Here is a 24,939-nt window from a genome sequence, read left to right on the forward strand (position 1 = left end):
TGTTATTGTTGTTGTTTTAATTGTATGTGAACTTAAAGTAGTCATATAAAATAATCATTTGTTGTTTTAATTTTATGTGAAGTTGAAGTCGTGATTTGTTGTTGTTGTTGTTGCTTTAATTTCATGTGAACATGAAGTAGTGATTTGTTGTTGTTGTTGTTTTAATTTTATGTTGACTTGAAGTCGTGATTTGTTGTTGTTGTTGTTTTAATTTCATGTGAACATGAAGTAGTGATTTGTTGTTGTTGTTGTTGTTTTAATTTCATGTGAACATGAAGTAGTGATTTGTTGTTGTTGTTGTTGTTTTAATTTTATGTGAACTTGAGGTAGTGATTTGTTGTTGTTGTTGTTGTTTTAATTTCATGTGAACATGAAGTAGTGATTTGTTGTTGTTGTTGTTGTTTTAATTTCATGTGAACATGAAGTAGTGATTTGTTGTTGTTGTTGTTTTAATTTTATGTGAACTTGAAGTAGTGATTTGTTGTTGTTGTTGTTGTTGTTGTTGTTTTAATTTCATGTGAACTTGAAGTCGTGATTCGTTGTTGTTGTTGTTGTTGTTGTTTTAATTTTAATTTTAATTTTAATTTTAATTTTAATTTTAATTTTATGTTGACTTGAAGTAGTGATTCGTTGTTGTCTCCATTTATTCCGTTCGTCGCGGAACGATTGTTTTCCAATTCTTCACCATCACGGGTCCTTCACCGATATATCCGCGAGTTGTGATCGGCTCGACTTCAGGTCAGGAGATTCGATTTGAAATCGCATCAGAAGCAGCGCAAAAGATCGGAAAGTTCGTGGCCCTCGGATGAATGAAACGAACAAACGTTTCATGTGAATTGGTTTATTTTTTTTTCTCTCAGCCTGAGTAGAGCCCGAGTGTCCCGCGGACTACCAGGTGGTGCCACCGCGTCGTGAAACGCTCTGTCTCTCTGAGTAGACATTAAGCCGGCTAACTCGTGCTCACGTACCGTAGTATTCCTTTTTGAGTCGTGATTCTCGCGTTCAAATTATCATCGGGCGTATGTAAGGATGACTACCTTCTCAAGAACTTTAAATGTCCATCTGGTCTTTAACCGCTACATGAAGCCCATGGAGACCGATCTATTCAATCTGGTTTGTTAGTTCAGGTTGATCAGTGCCCCAGACGAGATACACTTCTAGTCTTGGGGGATTTCAATGCATCGACTGGAACTGATAGGGATGGTTATGAGGTGTGTGTTGGTCCCCATGGGTCAGGAACTATGAACCAGAATGGCACTAAGTTCCTTGACTTTGCAAGAAGTCATGGACTTAGGGTGGCTGGTTCGTGGTTTCAGCATCCACAAGCTCATCGCTGGATTGGTATTCCAACGCTGGCGGTGTGGCAAAGGAGATTGACCATGTCCTCGTTGATGGTCGTTGGAGGATGATCCAGAACTGCAGGGTCTACCGGAGTGCTCAGTTCCTCAATACTGACCACAGGCTTGTTGTAGCAACTCTAAAGCTGCACCTTAAATCCAGGAGAATGGTACCATCCCAGCCGAGGCTGGATGTTGCCAAGCTCAGCGATGAGAGGGTAGCTGAAGAGTTTGCAAACAGGCTGAGTGGACATTTGGGTTGGGGGGGGGTCTGGGTGCTTTGGGAGGTCCTGAAGAGTTGTGGAGCGCCTTCAAGACCACCGTCCTTGATGTTGCCGGTGGATGTCTTGGAACTCACCGCAGAGCAAAGAAGAATTTTGTCTCAATGGACACTGGATACCATCAACCAGAGTCGCAGGGCCAGGCTGAATGGCAGAGCTGAGCTGTTCAGGGAGCTGAGGCGTAAAACTATACATGCACTGAGGGTGGACAAGGAGGCCTATGTGCGAGAAATCTGTGAGGGGGTAGAGCATCACCTGTGGACAAGTGATTCTCATCCCGCTTACAGGGGAATTCGCGCATTACGTTCATCCAAGCCCAGCCCTCGGAGCACTGCAGTTCGAGCAGAGAGTGGTAGGCTCTTGACAGAGGAGTCTGAAGTGAAGGCCCGCTGGGCTGGTTACTTTTGAGTGGCTTTACCAGGCTGATCCACCAGCTGTCGAGTTGGACGTCAGTGGTGTTACAATCCCTGTTGCTGACCCTCCAATCAACTGTGGTCCACCTTTGCTTGTGTAAACACAGGCTGCGGTGAACCGGTTGAAATGGGGTGAAGCTCCAGGGATCTGTGGCATCCATGCTGAACTTCTCAAGGCTGGTGGAAATGCTGCACTCGTGTCATTGCATGCAGTTTTGTGCTCTGCCTGGAACACAGACATCATCTCAACTGACTGGAAGAGGGGCCTTGTTGTCCCTCTCTGGAAAGGGACGGGTGATCGCCAAGAATGCAACAACTACCGAGGGGTGACGCTGCTTTCAGTGCCGGGCAAGGTCTTTGCTCGGATAATTCTTGATAGGGTTCGCCACCATCTGCTTGAGCACCAGCGTCCAGAGCAGTCAGGCTTTACACCAAAGAGGTCAAAGATTGACCGTATCCTTGCTCTTCGTGTCCTCACCGAACGCAGACGGGAGTTTCGGCAGGGGCTGCTTGCAGCCTATGTTGATCTCTGTAAAGCGTTTGATTCAGTGAATTGTGATGCCCTCTGGATGATTCTTGGCCTTCGTGGAGTGCCACCAAAACTGATCGATCTGATGTCTGAACTGTACTCTAGTACTGAAAGTGCTGTGAGATGTGGTGGTACCATCTCTAACTTATTTCCAGTTGTTACTGGAGTTCGTCAGGGGTGTGGACTGGCCCCCACACTTTTTAGCACTTGTATGGACTGGATTTTAGGGAGGATGTCGGAGAGATCAAGCTGCGGTGCATCGTTTGGGAATGTCAAGATCTCGGACCTTGATTTTGCAGACGATGCAGTCATCTTTGCGGAGACTTTAGATATCCTTTGGGGGGCCCTCGAGGTGCTGAATGAGGAGTCAGAGCCGCTGGGATAACGGGTTTCCTGGGTCAAAACTAAGATCCAGGCTTTCAATGACATCTTGGATGCTGCTGTCCTGTCTGTGCCTCTTTGTGGTGAGGATGTTGAGGTCGTGGAGAGATTCACTTACTTTGGCAGTGAAATTCATGTCTCTGCTGGCTGTGAGTCAGAGGTCAATAGATGTCTGGGTTGGGCCTGGGGAGTTATGAATTCACTGGATAATGAAGTGTTGCACTGCCCGTAACGGTTGCTGAGCGGTTGCTGAGAGAGACTCGGATGAGATTTGTTACCTGCATCGTCCGTGAGCGTCAGTTGCGGCTGTATGGACATGTGGCTCGTTTTCCTGACGCTGATCCTGCTCACCAGATTCTCTCAGCGAGGGAGTCTCATGAGTGGAGGAGGCCAGTGGGCCGACCACGTGCCTCATGGTTGCAACAGGTTGACCATCATCTCAAGGAGATGGGGATGGGCCTGGCATCTGCCTGGGAGATGGCCAGACGGAGGCCCCTGGAGTACCGACAGAAAGTGGACGCAGCGACGCGCTGTTCTGGCACATACTCCCATACCTGACCTGCTGGTCAGACTTTGTGTCCAACGAGCGGTTGCTGAGAGAGACTCAAATGAGATTTGTTACCTGCATAGTCCATGAGCGTCAGCTGTGGCTGTATGGACTTGTGGCTCGTTTTCCTGACCCTGATCCTGCTCATCAGATTCTCTCAGCGAGGGAGCCTCGTGAGTGGGGGAGCCCAATGGGCCGACCACGTGCCTCGTGGTTGCAGCAGGTTGATCGACATCTCAAGGAGATTGGGATGTCGATGCATCTGCCTGGGGGATGGCCAGACTGAGGCCCCTGGAGTACTGGTAGAAAGTGGACGCAGCGATGTGCTGCTCTGGCGCATGCTCCCATACCTGACCTGACCTGACTAGTTCAGTTGGGAGCTTGATTGTTTCGATGCAGTGCTATCGATTCATCAGATGTGGACATCAAGCTGGCTGTTCCGTCTGTATTATGGCTGTGAACGTTAAAGACCATGTTATGGTGTCTTTTTGTAAAGGGTCAGCCAACGTGTACTAGTATTTTGACCACATTGTCTATTTGGTGTTACCTGGGTGATTGCCATTCTTTGCATTGGGTGGGAGCACCGTGTGGTCTGTACCTACCCAAGGCATAATGGGCAAAATGGCCTTCAGGTTGTCTTTAATCACATTGTGAGTACCTTGGTGTTTGTGCTTTTTCAGAGGAAGCCATGTTTTGTGCTGCGAGGGGTGTTTCATCGACATCGACCTGATTTGATTGAGGATCGACACTGCCGAACTACCTGTGCTGCACCATGGAGACACCAATTGAAGAAACGTGAAATCTCCCTTTCATTGTCATTGTTAAAAGATACCTGTAAACAAGAACGACTTAAATTAAATCATCATCTGCCAGTGGTTGTTGCGAATGATTGACACTGTGGTTGGAATTAAATCGAACCGTAACATGTTATATTTGATGTGCAACCATCATGCAAAAACCCTGCATTTTAACATTTTATTTACATAAACACAATGCTTCTCTATATTTATATACAGTCGGACTACGACATTCGCGGGGGATAGGTTCCTGAAAAATTCTGGAATGTCTGGGCATTGTTTCGATGGGAAAAGGGGGGATTCATTCCTGGCGGTTCGTGATTCATAAGACAAAATGAAAAATCCCGTGAAAAACCCTGAATACCTGAAGCATATGGAAAAACATGTAAAGGCAGGTCAGAAAATCTGCGAATACATGAAGCAGGTCAGAAAAAACCCACAAATACGCCCGTGAAAAACTATGAATATATGATGTGCAGGGACACAACTGTAGAAATGGGTCACATTTCATGTACCATGAATATGCGGGGGCCTCGAATTACAGAACAGTGACTATCGAGGTCTGACTGTCCCATCCTGAAACATGGAAACACTCCTCGGAGAGAAAAAAAATTAAGTAACAACTGAATCGAATTAATTCAAACCTCCAGGAAAATTGTATTTGTGTTTTTTTTCAATCAGACAATAAAATTGAACCCGGGAACCCGGGTAAGTGTACAGGTAACAGACAGAGGTGTATCGGTAACATTGGTCACTCTTGGAGCTGAAAAAAAATATTCCTGTTAAGAAATATATAACCTCCGATTTTTGAGCTCTTTCAACCAGCGCAACAATAAAAAGGCTGCTTTTTTTTCATAACGCGGTATTTTTTACCATGGGCTTCTGTTAGGTATCCCTGGATAGAGCCGATATATATAATAACTACAATATCGTATGCTGTACGGTTTTATTGATTTATGTATTTTTCCAATCTTCATGCGTACAGTGATATTGTTTCAAATTCTCTTGCATGATGAGTCATCTACATATTATGAATGTGAAAAGGTGTTAAACCATTCCTGCTACTCCATACCTGCCCTTTGTCTCCTCTTAATCTTTTCCAAACCTTCACCTTTTTTACACCTCCCTCTCTCCCTCCAACACCAAACACATCAAATTCCTCAACCTCCCAACATATTCCATCCTTCCTTTTCTTGAACCTTATCCTGATATAGTACTTCGATGGTATAAGGATAAATTTTGTAACCACAGTCTCCACCATATGTTCCCCTATTATCTGCTATGTTTTTCTGAGTTGGGTGGTTCTAACGTTTCGTCTTTGATTTCTGTTCATGTATCAGTGGTGCATGCTGTTGAGAGAATGAACATTTCATGACAAAAACACTCGACTCCAAAGAAAGCAAAACGTGTACAAATGGCATGTCACGGATGGAGATACTTTGATATTTCTCTCTGTATTCTGTATATTGATAACGATAGTTATTATTGCTTGCAATGTACTACATTAGGGTGTACTTGGATTACAATGCCACAACTCCTGTCGAGAAAGCAGTTCAAGATGTCATCTTGCAGGCACTGCAGGAGGCCTGGGGGAATCCAAGCAGCGCATACTCAACAGGTTAGAAGTACTCTGCGGGAACTTATTTCATAATAACTAATAAGTGATTATGGAATTATCAGGATGGAGATGAGTCACAGGTTTTATCAACTTAGATCGGTACCTGGATGCATTAGCGATAGAGGGACACAGGGATATTGACAGGACTTGTAGGTAGTGTCTGTGTGGTTGGGTGATGGTTTCTCGGATTGTTTCAGCGCAGGCATGATGGGCCGATTGGCATCCTCCTGCACCGAAATTTGTTTTTTTTCTGTGAGGCTCACTTGGCTGCGCCTGGATGGGTTTGAGGGTAGTGGAGTAGCGGCTGAAACCCGAATCCTATCCAGGTTCTTCCTGATGACTCCTTTGCTCTTTACTTCTTCGGGTTCCTTCTTGGTCTTCGGTTTCATTTCTTATATATCCTTGGCCGTGAGGATTTTACTTACCAACTGCATATTGTTGGAGTCGTTTTTAGTTGGTGAACTTTAATTAGCATTTTTTAATACAATCTTTCTGAATAAATCAGGATACGAACTTAAAAAGAGCATTCATCCAAGCTTTCCCAGCACCCGGCTACTGGCTTGTGTCGCCTCTTTCGGAGGGCCATGCCATGCTGCCAATATATCACCTGTCAAGAGAGTGCCACCTTGGAGTGTTCTGTCATTTAAATGAGACCATCAAGACTGCTTCTCCCAGTTTTATTTAGGTTGTGGACGTTAAACATTCCCATTATCTTTGGAAGAGAATATATGCCATCGTGTGCCAAGAGAGGTAATCGATCAATTAACACAACCTGCAATAGATGGCGGCGCTGGGATGTGCTATAGAGATTTATACAATGAAACAACTCGCTGTTACCTGTGCCTTAATTACCTTGCAAATACTCTACTTTGCGATTCCATGTTTTTAATATCCCTGAGGAAGCTTACACCTGTTGGTGCATGTGAACCTTTGGGAGTAACTGGTTAAATCTTTCAGTATGCGGGTTCTTCCCGATATCTTTGATCTTTCTTCCTTTCACACTTCTTTCTAGTTTTTCACATTTCTCTTTATTCGTGCTAATTCTTGCTTTATATTTTATTTTTGTTCATTTTCCTCTCTTTTATCTCTGTTTTATTCTTAATTTCTCTTTCTTGATCTATCTGTAATTGAAGTGGATTCTTCAATTTAAAAAAAAAAAAGAAATTTTCTGTAAGCCTCACTTGGCTCCACCTGGATGGGTTTGAGTGTAGAGGAGTAGCAACTGAAACCCGAATCCTATCCAGGTTCCTCCTGATGACTCCATATTTGCTCTTTGCTCATTCTGCTTCTGTCGAATGACTCCAATGTAGTGTTTGGAGTCTCATTTGATTTTCTGAATATTGGGTTGTTTATTGAAGTGGGATTTGTTAAAGTATGCAAATTTTTGCTGTTTTGAATTTTTTTCCCCAGGAAGGAAGGCAAATGAGCTTGTTGGCAAGGCCAGACAGCAAGTGGCACAAATGATTGGGGCATCTCCTGCAGATATTATATTCACTTCTGGAGGCACTGAGGTTTGTACCGTACAATCTGATGATGAAACCTTCAATTAAATCTGTTTGCTTGCTTTAACATGCCCAAAGCAGCACAAGCTTCAATAGAGACACAAACGACTGTAGAGGTGGAAATATTCACATGATGAAATTTTCGAGCTCAGCGACATGAAAACCTGTTCACACATTTTTTATTTGTGGAGTGGTCTCGAGACACATGACAATCTTCAACAATGTTAACCCTGTGAAACCCCGGTGAATATAAACAAAGGGAGAAAATAACTAGCAGTGTAACCAGAACTTAAAGGCCTGGTCACACCTTGACGTTTTAGCCAGCGATGGCAACGTATTAAAATGTATGTAAAACGCTGGCTTACATTGAACTTTTGATGTTTTTTTTTAAAGATTCGGACGTATTCATAGCGACTTGGTCTTATGTATAACGCATTGGTAATGGACACAGAACGTTTCGTTGTGTTATAGATAACTTATACCAACGAATGCTGAACCTGTTGTCGGCCTACACAACCGATGCCCAACGATAGTCTAACTCAGGCATAGCGCGTTGCACGCATCGCCGACGATGTCGTGACGTAGCCTATTAAAAGGCTGACGCACAACGATTCGAATCATAACTGCCATAGAAATGGAAGTGTCAACATCGCGGTCACACCTTGGCGATCTTGCCAGCGTATGCCAACCTAAGAAAAATGTGTCTAAAACGTTGGGGCACGTCGAATACGGTATGAGTAAGTTTGGTATACGTGAGTAGAACGCTAAAGTACGCTATCATACGTCGTAGTAAGTAGAATACGTCAAGAAATTTTAAACATGTTCAAAATTTTTGGACGTACTCGGCGTATGACACACGTTCCACATGCAATGGGGATAAGTTTTACACACGATATGTGGACGCTTACAAACGTCCACAAAGGCTACTTATAAGCTACTCAGAAGTCGAAACACGTCGCGGTAATGTCTTTTTTACGCAAAACTTATTTCTAACTTATGTTTGACGTGCTTTGAACCAATTCTTTACGTAGTCCCAACACACATCGACGTATGTAGACGTATTCCAATGACGTCTTCCGGTCGACAAAAAAAAAAAATTAATGTGTTTCTAGCTTACAACTGCCATATAAAGACGTGTTCCCAGCGGTTTTGGGAATTGGTATATAAAAATGCTGCTCATAAAAGGGGAACCCAACAGTGTTTTCGAGTCCTTTTTGAGTCGATGTCCATGTCAGCAGTATCAGTATCAGTATTAGTATTAGTAGTAGTAGTAGTAGTAGTTTGTTCATGTTGGCAGTAGTAGGTGAGTGTGAGGGGGAGGGTGTGGGTTATGATGGATCGTCCTTGCGTCCGCGTGTCCACGGGTAGGAGACATCTTTTCACCATTCTTCGAAGTTCTTCGCGGCTAATTTTTTATGGGGCTTTTTCAACAATGAGCTATAGCTTGTTTTTACGATTTAGATCTATTCATAATGGGTTGGACAAATGCACAATGAACTAATAATGTGCATAGAGCGCTTTGATTACTTATAGATACGATATACCAATGAATAATTATCGTGAAGCCGGCGTTCACAAACGATGCCCAACGATAGCCTAACTTATCCATATCGTGCGGCAGTTTATCTTTGCCGGTGACGTAGGGTTTGCTATTCATAGGCTGCCACTCAACGATTTAAATGGCTGCATTTCCACTATTGAAAGTAGACGCTTGCGCTCAACAATTGGATTTTTTTTTACACTCAACGACTTTTAAACGGTACCACTCAGCTATTTTCATTGTTTACAATGAACGATTTAAATTGCTGTCACTCGCCTTTGTTTTTTGACGCTGGGGTTTTGAAATTTGAAGCGTTTCTTCTGAACGTGTTAAAACGCTCAAACTCGACTATTTTAAATAGACGCTGCCGATGGACAATTGGAATCATAGCCAAGCTAGACATTGAAGTGTGAACATCCTCGTCATGCCGAAGAAAAGTTTGAAGAATGCTGCAAATAAGTGTCCTGGCCGTGGCGGTGGACGCTGACGCAAGGACGATCCATTATACCGACGTCTTTCAGCCTATGAGTAACTTAAAAGTAACGTCTGTCGACGTGTGGCAACGATCGCGTAACGTGCCAACAACACGTTAATCATAGGTTAGAAATAAGTTTCGGGTACGGTAAACATTACCTCGGCGTGTCTCAACTTGTGATTAACTTACAAGTAGCATGTGTTGACGTCTGTCAACGATCGCAGACCGTGCATACAACTTGTGGCCAGCGTAGCGGAACGTGTGAGTCATACGTCGGCATACGTCGTGAAATTTCAAGCATGAAAAAATTTGAGGACAACCAAAAAGTACAACGTTTAAAGCCAGCGTACAACGACGTATGGCAGTGTTTTTCAGCGTGCTCTCAATGTTATCAAAACTTACCCATAACGTATTCAACGTGTGCCAGCGTTTTAGAAAAAAAATTCAAAAATCGGCATACGTTGGATAAAACGTCAAGGTGTGACCGGGCCTTAAGAGAGAAACTGGCATTACATCACACTTTATAATAAACTAAGGTTTACAAACCTGGTGTAAATCATATGGAGCAAATGAAATACGGATTTGCAAAATATTACCGAAAGTGCTGGAAAGCTTGTCAAATTTATATTTAATTGAATTCAGAGATTACTCAATTCACGGTCTCTCAGGGAATTGAATAATTTTATTAATCCCTATCTCTGGCCTTGGCATCGCTGTCTCCACAAGATGGTACGAGACTTTTGCCATATACTAGCTTTCAATATTTCCTCATTAGCAACACAGACAGCTTTAACCAAGCTTGCAGTTTTCGGGAAACATTGACGTCCATCCGCTTTTGAAATCTGCTTCAAATAACAAAGCATATTTTACGTTGAAATGTGGATGCTGAAGTACAGTACAGTACAGTACAGTACAGTACAGTAGTACTACACAACGACACATGCTGGCCAGGCGTGTTGCTTGCTACTCATGTTGGCACGACTGGCAACTGTAGGCTATGCATGTGGCACATGCATTCATTGTGTGAGCTGGTACTGTTATCTCTAAAAAAGGTTAAAAAACAAATTGCACATCGTTAAATACGTGCTTCTCCGTTGTAGCACAAAATGTGTGACAATTGATGGAATGCAAAAAATGACACTTTTACAGTGTATTTATTTGTTTTGCTTCTTGCATTGATTCCGTTGACTTGTTCCACATTTACATTGTAAACTTAAAACAAGATGACCCTGAACGTGGAAAAACTGTCTTACATGGCCAGATGTTGTGCATGGATCACCATTTTCAAATGTCAACATTTACTACACAATGTAGTGACCAGTAAAAAAAAATACATTGTGTACTTACAAAAAAAAATGACCGTTTACAACCATTTGAAATCAATGATCGACTTTCTAGAAACCACCCAATGTGACTTTTCATTTGTCAACTTATGTATAGTAGTCGATCATGTGGTTTGCTTCCATCTTGCACAAAGCTGATGTACAAATTAAAAGAGAGAAGAATGTTATTTACAGCAAGCTGCGTTGGTGACGGTCTCTTCGATGAACAGTTGAGTAGGGGTAACCTGTCTAACTCTGGCAAAGCGTTCACATCGGATATTTCGGCACCTTTTGTTGTTGGTTTTTTCTTATGGCGAAAAAGCTCCCCTTTTTCTAATGTACAAAATGTTCAGTTGGCTTGAAATTTTTTAGGATTCAAAAAAAAATGTACTTGGGCCATTTAATTTGTTGCAAAAGGCAATGAAACAAAAGGAAACAAACCAGAAAACAAATCCACAGTCTCTGTTTTTACTGCCTCTCCTCCGGTATAGCTCTATGTTCTTTCAGTCCTCTGAACATCCCTCACTCCCCCCCCCCACCAATCTCTTCTAGGATGCACCTGTCCTTCCAGTAACCCCCCTTCTGGCTCAACTTCTAAAATCCCAGATTGCTTCACACCTCAACTTTTTTGTTCCTCATTTCTCCAGTTTGTGGAACTGCCTCCATGAAATGATTTAATCCACCGTTCCTTCCAGGACTTTCAAGCAGGCGGTGCAGCACAATCTTAAGTCATCCCCCACCCTTACCTACAATCCTTTCTACTCTCATTAACCCTAGGTAACTCAACTCTCCTACTTGCAGGTTGCCATGTTTCCTCCCATCCTTTCTCTCATTTTTTTTTTATCATGTGTTCATCCTTGATTGTTGCATCCACATTTTACGCTACTTCCCCAATGTCAGTATGTCGCCTTTTTGCCTTCTGTCGCCTCACTATTCCATGACCCGAGATCATATGTACAAAAAAGGACTTGCTCTTTGTTAGTATGTACTGTAGGAGTCAAAAAAAAAAATCACACTCGTCGTTTGCTCATTTTGAAGGCCAATGGATTGGTGTTCCACACTGCTGTAAAGCATTTTTGGGCGACAAATGGATTGGCCGAGGATCAGTATCAGCTCCGACCACATATCATCACCACCACAGTTGAGCATGACTCAGTGTGCCTGACAGCCAAGCATTTTGTGGAGGAGGGCAAAGCAGGTGTGAAGTTTTTATTTATTTATTTTATATACAAGAAGACTCATGTTGCACCCACAGCTACAACAACCTCATTTTATGCTATTATATTCAGTGATAGGAGGGCTATTGAACCAAACTATAACTTTCAGCATTTGAAATTTTCAACATGGATTGAGGATTTCAAGGGGCATGGTCCATGATACTGATGTTTGCTTTGGTTGTGTAATGCATGATTATCATGACAGGAGGAAAGAAAAAAGGGAATAAAATATAATGAGTGTCATTGCTATTAATGTAAAAACAAAACCTTTTGTTGATAAGTGCAAAGAATGGAAAAGTTACATGTGACTGAACTGAAGCAATCATATTCATCCCATAAACAAGCAGGTTATTGGATGTCCCACAGGATATGAGGATATCACGTAATTATTCTCAATTTACCACACCCCACCTCTTCAGGGTGTTAAATGGAGATGGACATAAATATGAACTGCTTCCCCCTGGAAACATATTATAACTAGAAGGGCACTCGAGAGAGCGCACACCTCCATCCCGTAATGAATAATCCACAAGAACATATTGAGCCCAATACATTTTTGAGATATCATGCTAAATATCGTTTTTGAGTCTCATCTCTCAATGGTGAAGAATCACTTTAAAATTCTCGTAGCTGGATCCGGATCTGGATCTTCACCAAAATCAAATCGGTTCCTTCCTTGCCACACACTGAACCTGTCCACAAATTTTCCTCTGAATCCGTCCACAACTTTTTGAGATATCCTGTATACAAACAAACAGCCAAACAATCAAACAAGCAGTCATAGACTGGTACTTACGAAATCGTCAACTTGACCTCTGACCTTGTCTAATAAAAGCTGTCTCTAGAGAAAGTAGCGACGCAAACCAGAAGTTTCTACGATGATTCTGTACCAAACAATCAAAAATCGAATGTTTTGGATGTTTGACCTCACTGTGACCTTGACCTTTGACCGATTTTGACCAAAATCTAATCAGCACTAGCCATCACCCTCCTGAATCACGTGTCATTTGACATTGGTAGCTTCTTCCGTCCTCGAGTTATCGTGCCTACAAACAAACAAACAAACAAACAGAAACGGAAGTCATCAATATACTTACAAAATCTTTATATTTCGTAAGTAACAAACGGACAAACAGAGGACGGAAGTCATCAATATACTTACGAAATCTAAAGATTTCGTAAGGAAAAACAGACACAAAGGGGTGAAAACATAACCTCCTTCACCTTCAGTGGTGGAGGTAATAATAATAATAATATAATACGAAGAAAAATATAACACAAATTCTCTTACAATGAACTTCAGTGTAGGAGGAGACCATTTGGCCAAATAAAAGCATGCGCTGTGGTTGTCAATCTATGATTGTCACCTCCACCACCGAAAGTGGGTGGAGGTTATGTTTTCAACATGGATTTCAACCCGCTGTCTGTCTGTCTCTGTCTGTGAACAGGATATCTCAAAAAGTTGTAGACGGAGTCAGACGCAATTTTGTGGACAGTTTTGGTGTTTAACAGTGATGAAACGATTAGGTTGTGGTGAAGATCCGAAACCGGACACTGGAATTTTTAAAGTGATTCTTCACCATTGAGGGATCGGGCCAAAAACGATATATAGCACGATATCTCAAAAAGGTATGGACGGATTCGGACGAAACTTGATGGACAGGTTAGGTTTGTAACCACGACGATTAGATTTGAGTGAAGATTATTCAAAATCTTCACTGGAATCATTATTCAAATTCAAAACTCCGCACCACCATGTAGACAAAACTCGTCACCACCATGAAGACAAAACCCCTCACCCCACCGATGGTCAAAAATCCTAACCGCCACGTAATTCAAACCCCCTACACCACCACATTATTCAAAACCCCTCACCACCATGTAGACAAAACACCTCACCCCCACGATGGTCAAAAATCCTAACCGCCACGTAATTCAAACCCCCTACACCACCACATTATTCAAAACCCCTCACCACCATGTAGACAAAACACCTCACCCCCACAATGGTCAAAAATCCAAAGCGCCATGTAATTCCGACCCCCTACACCACCACGTAATTCAAAGCCCCCTCACCACCACCCCATTCAGAACCCCCTCACCACCCCGTAAATCTGAACACCTCCCCACCACACCAGTCCAAACACCTCACCACCACCAAATTCAAAACACCTCACCACCACGCCAGTCAAAGCACCTCCCCACCACGCCAGTCAAAGCACCTCCCCACCACGCCAGTCAAAGCACCTCCCCACCACGCCAGTCAAAGCACCTCCCCACCACGCCAGTCAAAGCACCTCCCCACCACGCCAGTCAAAGCACCTCCCCACCACGCCAGTCAAAGCACCTCCCCACCACGCCAGTCAAAGCACCTCCCCACCACGCCAGTCAAAGCACCTCCCCACCACGCCAGTCAAAGCACCTCCCCACCACGCCAGTCAAAGCACCTCCCCACCACGCCAGTCAAAGCACCTCCCCACCACGCCAGTCAAAGCACCTCCCCACCACGCCAGTCAAAGCACCTCCCCACCACGCCAGTCAAAGCACCTCCCCACCACGCCAGTCAAAGCACCTCCCCACCACGCCAGTCAAAGCACCTCCCCACCACGCCAGTCAAAGCACCTCCCCACCACGCCAGTCAAAGCACCTCCCCACCACGCCAGTCAAAGCACCTCCCCACCACGCCAGTCAAAGCACCTCCCCACCACGCCAGTCAAAGCACCTCCCCACCACGCCAGTCAAAGCACCTCCCCACCACGCCAGTCAAAGCACCTCCCCACCACGCCAGTCAAAGCACCTCCCCACCACGCCAGTCAAAGCACCTCCCCACCACACCCGTCAAAGCACCTCCCCACCACGCCAGTCAAAGCATCTCCCCACCACGCCAGTCAAAACATCTCCCCACCACGCCAGTCAAAACATCTCCCCACCACGCCAGTCAAAACATCTCCCCACCACGCCAGTCAAAACATCTCCCCACCATGCCAGTCAAAACCCCTCACCACCACGTAATTCAAAACCTCTCACCACCACCTGATTTTAAACCCCTCACCACCACGTAATTCAAAACCTCTCACCACCACGTAATTTTAAACCCCTCACCACCACGTAATTCAAAATTCCTCATTCCACGACATAATTAAAAATTCTTCACCAGCATGATGTAATGAAAAATTCCTCACCACCACAAAGTAATTAAAAACTTCTCACCCCCATGATGTAATTATAAACTCCTTACTGCTACGATGTAATTAAAAACTCCTCATCCCCATGATTTAATGAAAAACTCCTCACTGCCACAATGTAATTAAAACTCCCCACCCCCATGATGTAATTATAAACTACTCACTGCCACGATGTAATTAAAAACTCCTCACTGCCACGATGTAATTAAAACTCCCCACCCCCATGATGTAATTATAAACTCCTCACTGCCACGATGTAATCTCCCCACCCCCATGATGTAATTATAAACTCCTCACTGCCACGATGTAATTAAAACTCCCCACCCCCATGATGTAATTAATAACTCCTCACTGCGACGATGTAATTAAAACTCCCCACCCCCTTGATTTAATTAAAAACTCCTCACCGCCACGACGTAATTAAAACTCCTCACCGCCACGACGTAATTAAAACTCCTCACCGCCACGACGTAATTAAAACTCCCCACCCCCATGATTTAATTAAAAACTCCTCACTGCCACGATGTAATTAAAACTCCCCACCCCCGTGATGTAATTATAAACTCCTTACTGCCATGATGTAATTAAAACTCCCCACCCCCATGATGTAATTAAAACTCCCCACCCCCATGATGTAATTAAAAACTCCTCACTGCGACGATGTAATTAAAACTCCCCACCCCCTTGATTTAATTAAAAACACCTCACCGCCACGACGTAATTAAAACTCCTCACCGCCACGACGTAATTAAAACTCCTCACCGCCACGACGTAATTAAAACTCCTCACCCCCATGATTTAATTAAAAACTTCTCACTGCCACGATGTAATTAAAACTCCCCACCCCCGTGATGTAATTATAAACTCCTTCCTGCCACGATGTAATTAAAACTCCCCACCCCCATGATTTAATTAAAAACTCCTCACTGCAACGATGTAATTAAAAACTCCTCACTGCAACGATGTAATTAAAACTCCTCACCCCCATGATTTAATTCAAAACTCCTCACTGCCACGATGTAATTAAAACTCCCCACCCCCGTGATGTAATTATAAACTCCTCACTGCCACGATGTAATTAAAACTCCCCACCCCCATGATGTAATTATAAACTCCTCACTGCCACGATGTAATTAAAACTCCCCACCCCCATGATGTAATTATAAACTCCTCACTGCCACGATGTAATTAAAACTCCCCACCCCCATGATGTAATTAAAAACTCCTCACTGCGACGATGTAATTAAAACTCCCCACCCCCTTGATTTAATTAAAAACTCCTCACCGCCACGACGTAATTAAAACTCCTCACCGCCACGACGTAATTAAAACTCCTCACCCCCATGATTTAATTAAAAACTTCTCACTGCCACGATGTAATTAAAACTCCCCACCCCCGTGATGTAATTATAAACTCCTTCCTGCCACGATGTAATTAAAACTCCCCACCCCCATGATTTAATTAAAAACTCTTCACTGCAACAATGTAATTAAAACTCCTCACCCCCATGATTTAATTAAAAACTCCTCACTGCCACGATGTAATTAAAACTCCCCACCCCCATGATGTAATTATAAACTCCTCACTGCCACAATGTAATTAAAAACTCCTCATCCCCATGATTTAATTAAAAACTCCTCACTGCCACGATGTAATTAAAACTCCTCACTGCCACGATGTAATAATAAACTCCTCACTGCCACAATGTAATTAAAAACTCCTCATCCCCATGATTTAATTAAAAACTCCTCACTGCCACGATGTAATTAAAACTCCTCACTGCCACGATGTAATGATAAACTCCTCACTGCCACGATGTAATTAAAAACTCCTCATCCCCATGATTTAATTAAAAACTCCTCACTGCCACGATGTAATTAAAACTCCCCACCCCCATGATGTAATTATAAACTCCTCACTGCCACGATGTAATTAAAACTCCCCACCCCCATGATGTAATTATAAACTCCTCACTGCCACGATGTAATCTCCCCACCCCCATGATGTAATTATAAACTCCTCACTGCCACGATGTAATTAAAACTCCCCACCCCCATGATGTAATTAAAAACTCCTCACTGCGACGATGTAATTAAAACTCCCCACTGTACTGTACTGTACTGGGAGATACTTAGCAGGCAGACACGAAGCGGAGGAACAGTCGAGCCGGGCTGTGTTGCACGAGTGCGAGCGCGGGCGTACTGTGCCCGCGGCTCTCCTTTATTCCGTACGCGGTACACTCACGAGCCGGCCGACTCCAGTATTACTACGACACCTCAGACGGCGTGCACACCTCATATCCCTCGCCGAACCCCACGGCCACTCCTCCACCATCACGCCCATCATGCATCATCATCATGCCCCTCCCCGTGGGCATGACTACACCACACCCACCCCCTTGATTTAATTAAAAACTCCTCACCGCCACGACGTAATTAAAACTCCTCACCCCCATGATTTAATTAAAAACTTCTCACTGCCACGATGTAATTAAAACTCCCCACCCCCATGATTTAATTAAAAACTTCTCACTGCCACGATGTAATTAAAACTCCCCACCCCCGTGATGTAATTATAAACTCCTTCCTGCCACGATGTAATTAAAACTCCCCACCCCCATGATTTTATTAAAAACTCCTCACTGCCACGATGTAATTAAAACTCCTCACCCCCATGATTTAATTAAAAACTCCTCACCACCACGATGTAATTAAAAACACCTCACTGCGCCGAAGTAATTAAAAAGGGAAAAAAAAGTTTGAAAAACCACAGGTTGGACGGACAGACAGACAGACGGAGGGCAAACCTATAGACCCTCCGGTGAAACCGGTAGAGGACTCATAACAATGGAATAAAACTTTTATTGAAGTCAACTTACCGGGAGATGTTGAAAATATAATTATATCAATGAATACACATGACAGTGTAAATACAATGAAAACACCCCCTTCCCCCACCTTAAGAATATCGTGCATCCAAATAAGGCCAAACTAAATCGATTCAGAGAAATCAGAGGAATGAGTGAGAAAAGACTCTCAATTTAACTTTGCAGCTGTGAAAAGCCAAAATGTTGAGAGTGGGGCAGAAAGTCGAGAGGAAGGCATTCCTGATGTAGGTGGAGGACAAGTTTGGGGTGGGGCGATCGGGAGGAGAGTTACCTCGTGTTCAGCCGGTGCATCAGTGAGCTCAGCTGGTGCCTCTTGCAGTCACGTTACTATTACGGGTCCGAGAGTGGGACTTCCCATCCCAAGAAACGGTGTGATTATGAGAATAGATGGCAAAGAAAGTTCTCGGCAGCACGGAAGGACAAATTGCAGTGGCTCGAATCAACACAGAGAATGGTGACACATGTCGAAGCTATCCAGCACTTGCTGATAGATTGGGGTCCTTCTTTACTGGGGCAATTAACTTCAGGAGAAGCAATGTGCAAAAGCACAATGACTCCAAATATCGTGTGTGCCAATGCAAAGATACTTGTGATCAGTGTCAGGGCTGTGTACTTACTAACACAGTGATGATGAAGTTCAATCCAAATAACTATCTTCTTGTTCTTTCAGAAATTAACATTTTCTGTCTCTATTAAACAAAGGCTGGTTGATGGATTTTGGATTTTTCATTCATCAGGGTATGTGTCAGAGGGTGATACATGCACCTCGGGGGTTTCCTTCCCTTTGGTGTACGTATTGTATGTTATCTCTGGTGCCGAACTCATCCCGTCCTTTAAGAGCTGCAATCCAAGGTTTGAGCTTCATGAATATCAACGATCGTACCAGTCGGCTACCACTTGAATGGATCTTTGTCAGTTGGTGTCTGTGACTTCCGATTGACGTTACAATGACCACATCAACAGCGTAATGTTTTTGAAACTTGTATTTCAAATATACAGATACAAAATCAAATGACGAAGTTCACCATCCACATACAATATCCATCTCCGATTCCTGCGTTGGGTTGTTTCCGCCCAGTGTCTCTGTTCTGCAAGCATAACTCACACGTGTTCACCTCATCCACCAAGCTTGTTGAATGATTGAGTCTTGGCGCGGTGTTCTCTCTTGTACGCTGGCCCGTCCAGAATGATTTCAAGAGCTCAAAGGAATTCTTTCCTGATGCATAATCTTCATGAGTTTGAATCAACCAGATTATAATCGGCTCCATGCATTAATAACCGCTCTGGACATTAACACCTCATTCACTCATCAGAGTTGAATCGAACATGGGGACGATGGAAAAGCACTCTTGTCACATGTCACCCGTCTCTCTGCACCTCCCTCTCTCCTCCCTCTCGACACCCCCTCCCCACCCCACGCAAGGTTTATATCGTATCACAGAACAATCCCGTGCCTTCCAGCAAATGCGATTATCATCCAAACTGTAAGTTTCGTCTGAGAATGTTCCAGCATCTTCACGAATCTCACCAGGCAGCTTACAGTACAATATTGCCATCTACAGTCAAAATTAGCTCATTATATCAAGGAGACCTCAAGCTCATTATATCATGGAATCCAACATTATATGTCATTATATGACAATTTACCGATGTGTGCCACATGAAACTTATAACACGTAACCATCAATTTTAATCGTTCCTTTACAGGCATTTACTAATGCTTACAACATCGAGTTTTTAACTGACTTTGCATAAGTATCCATTCGTTTCAAACTTGAATATCGTAGGAAAGTTTATTTTTTATTTTTTTTATTTTTTATTTTTTTGGCATCAAAGATTTGATTTTGGGCACCAACTCCATCTCCCCCCCACCCCCAAAAAAAATCATAATTAAAAAACATTGCTGCCTGCTTGGGCACCCTATAAATAAAAGTTAATGTGGAGCCCTGGTATACCGCACGATATTTCAAAATATGGTGGATGCATTATGACAAAACTTGGTGGATGAGTTGAGTAGGGGGGCAAGAACAAACCATTTAGATTTTGATTAAAGATCAGAGCAGATCTGGCCTATCAGTGGGCTACAAAACGTTAACTGTTCAGCCTGGCAGGGATATGCCCTCTCCTGACTGGTGTGTGTGTGTGTGTGTGTGTGTGTGTGTGTGTGTGTGCGTGCGTGCGTGCGTGCGTGCGTGCGTGCGTGCGTGCGTGCGTGCGTGCGTGCGTGCGTGCGTGCGTGCGTGCGTGTGTGTGTGCGCGTGTGTGTGTGTGTGTGTGCGTGTGCGTGCGTGCGCGTGTTTTCTTTGTTAACATTGAAAATCATAGATGCCGTATTTAATGAATACAGACATATTGACCTCATTTGGTTATTTTCATGGTCGAGAAACACAATATCATTTAAATTATAATAGGTTTAGAAATTTTCCCAAGCCATCTCATATCTCATTATCTCATTGTATTGTGCCAGATGTGACTTACGTCGAGGTGTCATCTCAAACCGGGCAAGTGGATGTTATTGATGTATTAGCTGCTGTGCGGCCGAATACAATACTCATCTCCATAATGCTGGCGAACAATGAAACTGGCGTGATAATGGTGAGTTTTGATGCATGTATAAAAAACGTTTTATAAATAGAATCACCAAACATAGTCGAGGGTGTCTTCTTGGTGTTGGTGTAAAAAGGGATAGTTTATGGCTTAATATTCATGTTTTATTGGGAGATATTTTAATGATACAGAAATGTCAACATGTCACATTTAATATCCTCAACATGAACACCCTCATTTGATGTACTCGTCACTCGAATTCCTCCGTATCATTTTGTGGACACCCCCTGTGGGATAGCCTGGGTAGCATCTGTGATCCTCTGTTGAAGTTTCCTGATGCTCGCTTCATTTTAATGGTGCACCATTGTTTTAAGGGGACACCATAAATCTTACTCAAGGACACCCATAACTTCCTGTTTTATGATGAGGTTGCTACATTCCAATTGGTGGAAAGATGGTGTCACAGCTGCAGCATTTTCTGGCGGGAGCTTCGCCAATAAATGCACAGAGAGCATGAGCGGGACTCCTCTCCTTCCACCCCCTCCAAGTCAATGTTTGGTGCGTTCTGTCATAGAGCCATATCATGAGACCTTTCCTCCTTCTTAAGCCACAGTGACAGGAGAAAAGTGCCTTAAAATGCTGCAATCTTTTTAGGTCATCTCGATGTACGTCCCCATTTTTTCTTCCGATTTTCTTGATATTTGATATTTGATATCTGGATAGATGTCGATGAGGGATGCACGATGGTATGACCTTTGGCCCGATTGAAGGTCAAGGTCAACGTCAAGGTCACTCCAAAGTTGCGAAATCGTCCATTTTCAAAATCGATCTCCTCTGCCGTTTATGATCCAATCTTCGAAATTCCTTCGGATTCTGATAATATGGAACAATATCTAAATTTGGTTGGGCCGGTTTTTTGAAATTCGTCCTGGTTAATGAGTCGCGTGTCTTCAAAGTTGGAAAAATCGTCGATGTGATACGGTCAAAAAAAAATTCGCCCGATCTTGATGAAACTTGGTGTGTAGGTTGGGGTCGATGAGTGATGCACGACGGTATGACTTTAGACCTGATTGAAGGTCAAGGTCACCGATGCTGTAAACTTGTGAAATCATCCATTGTCAAAATATCATCCGCCATTTATGACTCAGAAATGTGGTTTGATTTCCGAGGTCCGGTTTCTATCCTTTTGAAGACACATTGATCATAAATGTTCCAAATCAACCATTTTCAAAATATATCTCCGGATAACTCAGAAATGTAGTTTGATTTCTGAGGTTTTCTATCCTTTTTACTCCCGGGCTTTCGTCTGTACGTTGAACCAAAAGACAAGTCGCCGTCGAAGCCATTCTAAGCCGATCAGAGATCCACATCTACAGAGCTTCAGAGATGACCGTCACCCCCAACCGGGGGTAATTTTTTTCCTTTTGCAGATGAGAGGTGTCAGAGGCCTCAAAAGTAGTAGAGTAGTATGGTCATACAACCAAGTATGGTATGGGCATACAACTCACTCATACAACCAATCTCACCCATCAACTTCACTCATCCAACCAACCCTAACCCTAACCCTAACCCGAACAAACCCTAACCCTAACCCTATGTCCTGCTCATTTTGCCAGTGCTGTTTGAATTTCCTCAATTAATTCTTTTTCTGGACACTGAATAGGTCAAGATGGGACAATTACATGGTTGTCTTTCTTCTGACTTCACACAACTTGTGTACTATTTGCGGACTTGTGTTAAAACATTGGTATAACCTGAAAAGCCTCCCAACATCAGGGATGCTTATTGATACTGAATCATCTTCTACCAAAGGATCAACTGAGGCTTTCTTGGGGAGTCAAGGCCATTCCACAGGTGCACCCGCACATGCTCTGGAGGAGGTGAAGTGATGAGTAAGTTGTGTAATTACAATTGAGGGTCATCATGGAAGGTGCATTAAATGTGACAAGCTCACAATTCTATTGTTTTAACATTTCTGCTTCTTAATACAATCATAAAGTTTTATCCTTTTGGCACCAGTGGTGGTGGTTCGTGGTGGTGGTTATGGTGAAGATCATTTTGCATTATGAAGGTCATTGGGGTGCTTTAGTGGCATTTGTATGGGCAGATAAACCTGGTGTTGCCCATGTCTTCTCCATGCCAGCTTTCTGTGCAGCTGTGAGAACGGAATCCAAGGCAATGACAATGCAATAAGACTGCACCCACCCAAGCATGGCCCACTCAACAATAATTTTGTAATTGGACACTGTATCGTCTCAGTTTGCAGTTTGTAAAATGAATGTGCAAGCATTTCCCAAATGTAAAGACTAGGTCGATAAATATTATATAGTGCTTTCAGCTTGCTTACACGATTGCCGGTTCCGGTGCTGTGCAGCCCCTTGCAGAAATCAGCCAAAGAGTGCGTGACCTTTGCAAAGGACCCATGAAGCATCGTCCTATTTTGCTACACACAGATGCAGCACAAGCACTGGGAAAGGTGCATGTTGATGTGAATGATCTCAGCGTTGATTACCTCACCATCGTTGGGCACAAGGTAAGTTTTATTCAACGTGCCTGCTAATATTATTGTAATGTTTTAGAAAATATAAGGTCTTTCGAGTATAGATTATATTTAGTACTTTGGAAATTTTGATTGAAAGCATCAGGACACGTGGACATTTGAAAGGAGAATAAGAAGAGTATGTCACACAATGTTGGTAAAATGTTAATCTCGCTTCCAATAAGAATAGTCGTTGTTCTGACTTATCCTGGATGCGTTTCAAGCTCTGCATTTGACCTTTAATCCATTATCGATAATAGGGTGCCAGAGCTCCATTGTGGGAAGGGAGTGGGGGTGGGGGGGGGAGAGGGGTAATGCGCACTTTGTAGAGTAAGTTTTGGCAGAAGTTTCGAATGCTACTTGGGTGCTATTGATAACTTGCTTACTTTTTGTGAAAGATATTTTCATGGAGAAAGCATTGCTTGCAGACGTGTCCCCAAGTTGATGGACAGCACACCTTTGGAAGTAGCACCTTGCGTATGAAGCGCAAATCACATGGGATGGAATGTGGTAGACATGTCCTGTTCGTCAGGATGCATGTGGCTCCAGCCGTCGTATATCCATAACAGACGCTAGGTCCTGGAATAGTGAAGGTGTCTGATTTGAGACACGAATTTCAAATGTTAGTATGGGGGAGGAATGCTCTTGCAATGCAAATATATTGCCTCGGTCTAGCCAGGATGCCGTTTGAATGTCAGAAAGGACTCGTTTGATTGAGGTAGAAAGCAATCAGCAAAGGGAAGCAGACTGAAGTCAGCAACGGAAAATTAATACATGCTTATTCTTCCACCATAAGTACGAAAAAAGTAATATCGATGGTGGTATTTGTACAAAATAAATACATGCATAAATAGAAAAGCATTGTGTTTGGTTATAATTATCTTGTGTCCTGTGTTTGCTTCCAAATCCTGTGTCCCCAACCCTTCACTCTCAAGACACACCCTACCTATCGCACCCAACTGCCAGAACTTTTTGAAGTATCATGCTTGCTATATATCACTTTTTGCCCCATTTATCAATATTGAAGAATCACTTATGAAAAAAAATTCACGTATCCACATCTGGATCTTCACCAAAATCTAATCACTTCATCCTTGTCACACACCCAACTTGTCCACCAAGTTTTCTCCAAATCTGTCCATAACTTTTTGAGATATTGTGCTATATAATCATTGTTTGGCCCTATCACTGAATTGGGAAGAATCCCTGAAACAATTGTAGTATCCGGATCTGAATCTTCGCCAGAATCTAATCCATTCGTCCTTGTCACACACCCTACCGGTCCACCAGATTTCATCCGAATCCATCCATTAAGGTTTTGAGATATCCTGCTCAGACAGACAGGGGTGAAAACAACCTCCATCCACCTTCGGTGGTGGAGGTAGAGAGGTGCAAAAAACCGATCCCCTCAACTACAGACCAATTAGCTTACTTCCAATCATCAGCAAGATCATGGAATCCATTATCATAGTGACATAGTTGATGTCGAATCCTTCATTTTCTCCACGGCCATATCTCGGACAACCAATTTGGATTCAGACTAGGTCACTACACCTTGGACATGCTGCTCCTACTCTCCCACCAATGGATGGAAGCCCTCAATGTCAGACATGACATCAGAGGTGTCTCTCGAGAGATATCTCGAGCTTTTGATGCAGTCTGGCATCCTGCCTTACTCTCCAATCTCTCTGCCTATGGCATCCAAGACCAACTCCACTCCTGGCTTACTGACTTCCTTTACTATCATTGCCAACGTATGGCTCTCAGTGGAATGCTTTCATCTCCTTTCCCTGTCCTAGCTAAACTGCCGCAAGAGAGTGT

The 24,939-nt window shown here is 43.3% G+C and overlaps 1 protein-coding gene across 3 annotated transcripts in view; it reads left to right on the plus strand.

Moving 5' to 3' along the window:
- Positions 1–596: 596 nt before the first annotated feature.
- The window catches only part of SCLY (selenocysteine lyase), a 69,383-nt gene continuing 45,040 nt past the window's right edge, over positions 597–24,939 (plus strand). The window contains exons 1-7 of one of the 3 annotated variants that reach the window (XM_085898663.1): positions 597–738; positions 4,169–4,283; positions 5,794–5,903; positions 7,314–7,414; positions 11,781–11,940; positions 20,500–20,627; positions 22,954–23,112. In XM_085898663.1, the coding sequence (XP_085754789.1) occupies positions 4,261–4,283; positions 5,794–5,903; positions 7,314–7,414; positions 11,781–11,940; positions 20,500–20,627; positions 22,954–23,112 (681 nt within the window). In that variant the 5' untranslated portion in view covers positions 597–738; positions 4,169–4,260. Of the gene's footprint in view, positions 896–4,168; positions 4,284–5,793; positions 5,904–7,313; positions 7,415–11,780; positions 11,941–20,499; positions 20,628–22,953; positions 23,113–24,939 lie in introns of all 3 variants that reach the window. The other 2 variants (XM_085898662.1, XM_085898664.1) reach the window with 2 other exon arrangements.

This window comes from Eptatretus burgeri, chromosome 10, assembly GCF_056783735.1.
Source record: "Eptatretus burgeri isolate ZD-2024b chromosome 10, Ebu_testis_v1, whole genome shotgun sequence".
In the NCBI taxonomy this organism is placed as follows: Eukaryota; Metazoa; Chordata; class Myxini; order Myxiniformes; family Myxinidae; genus Eptatretus; species Eptatretus burgeri.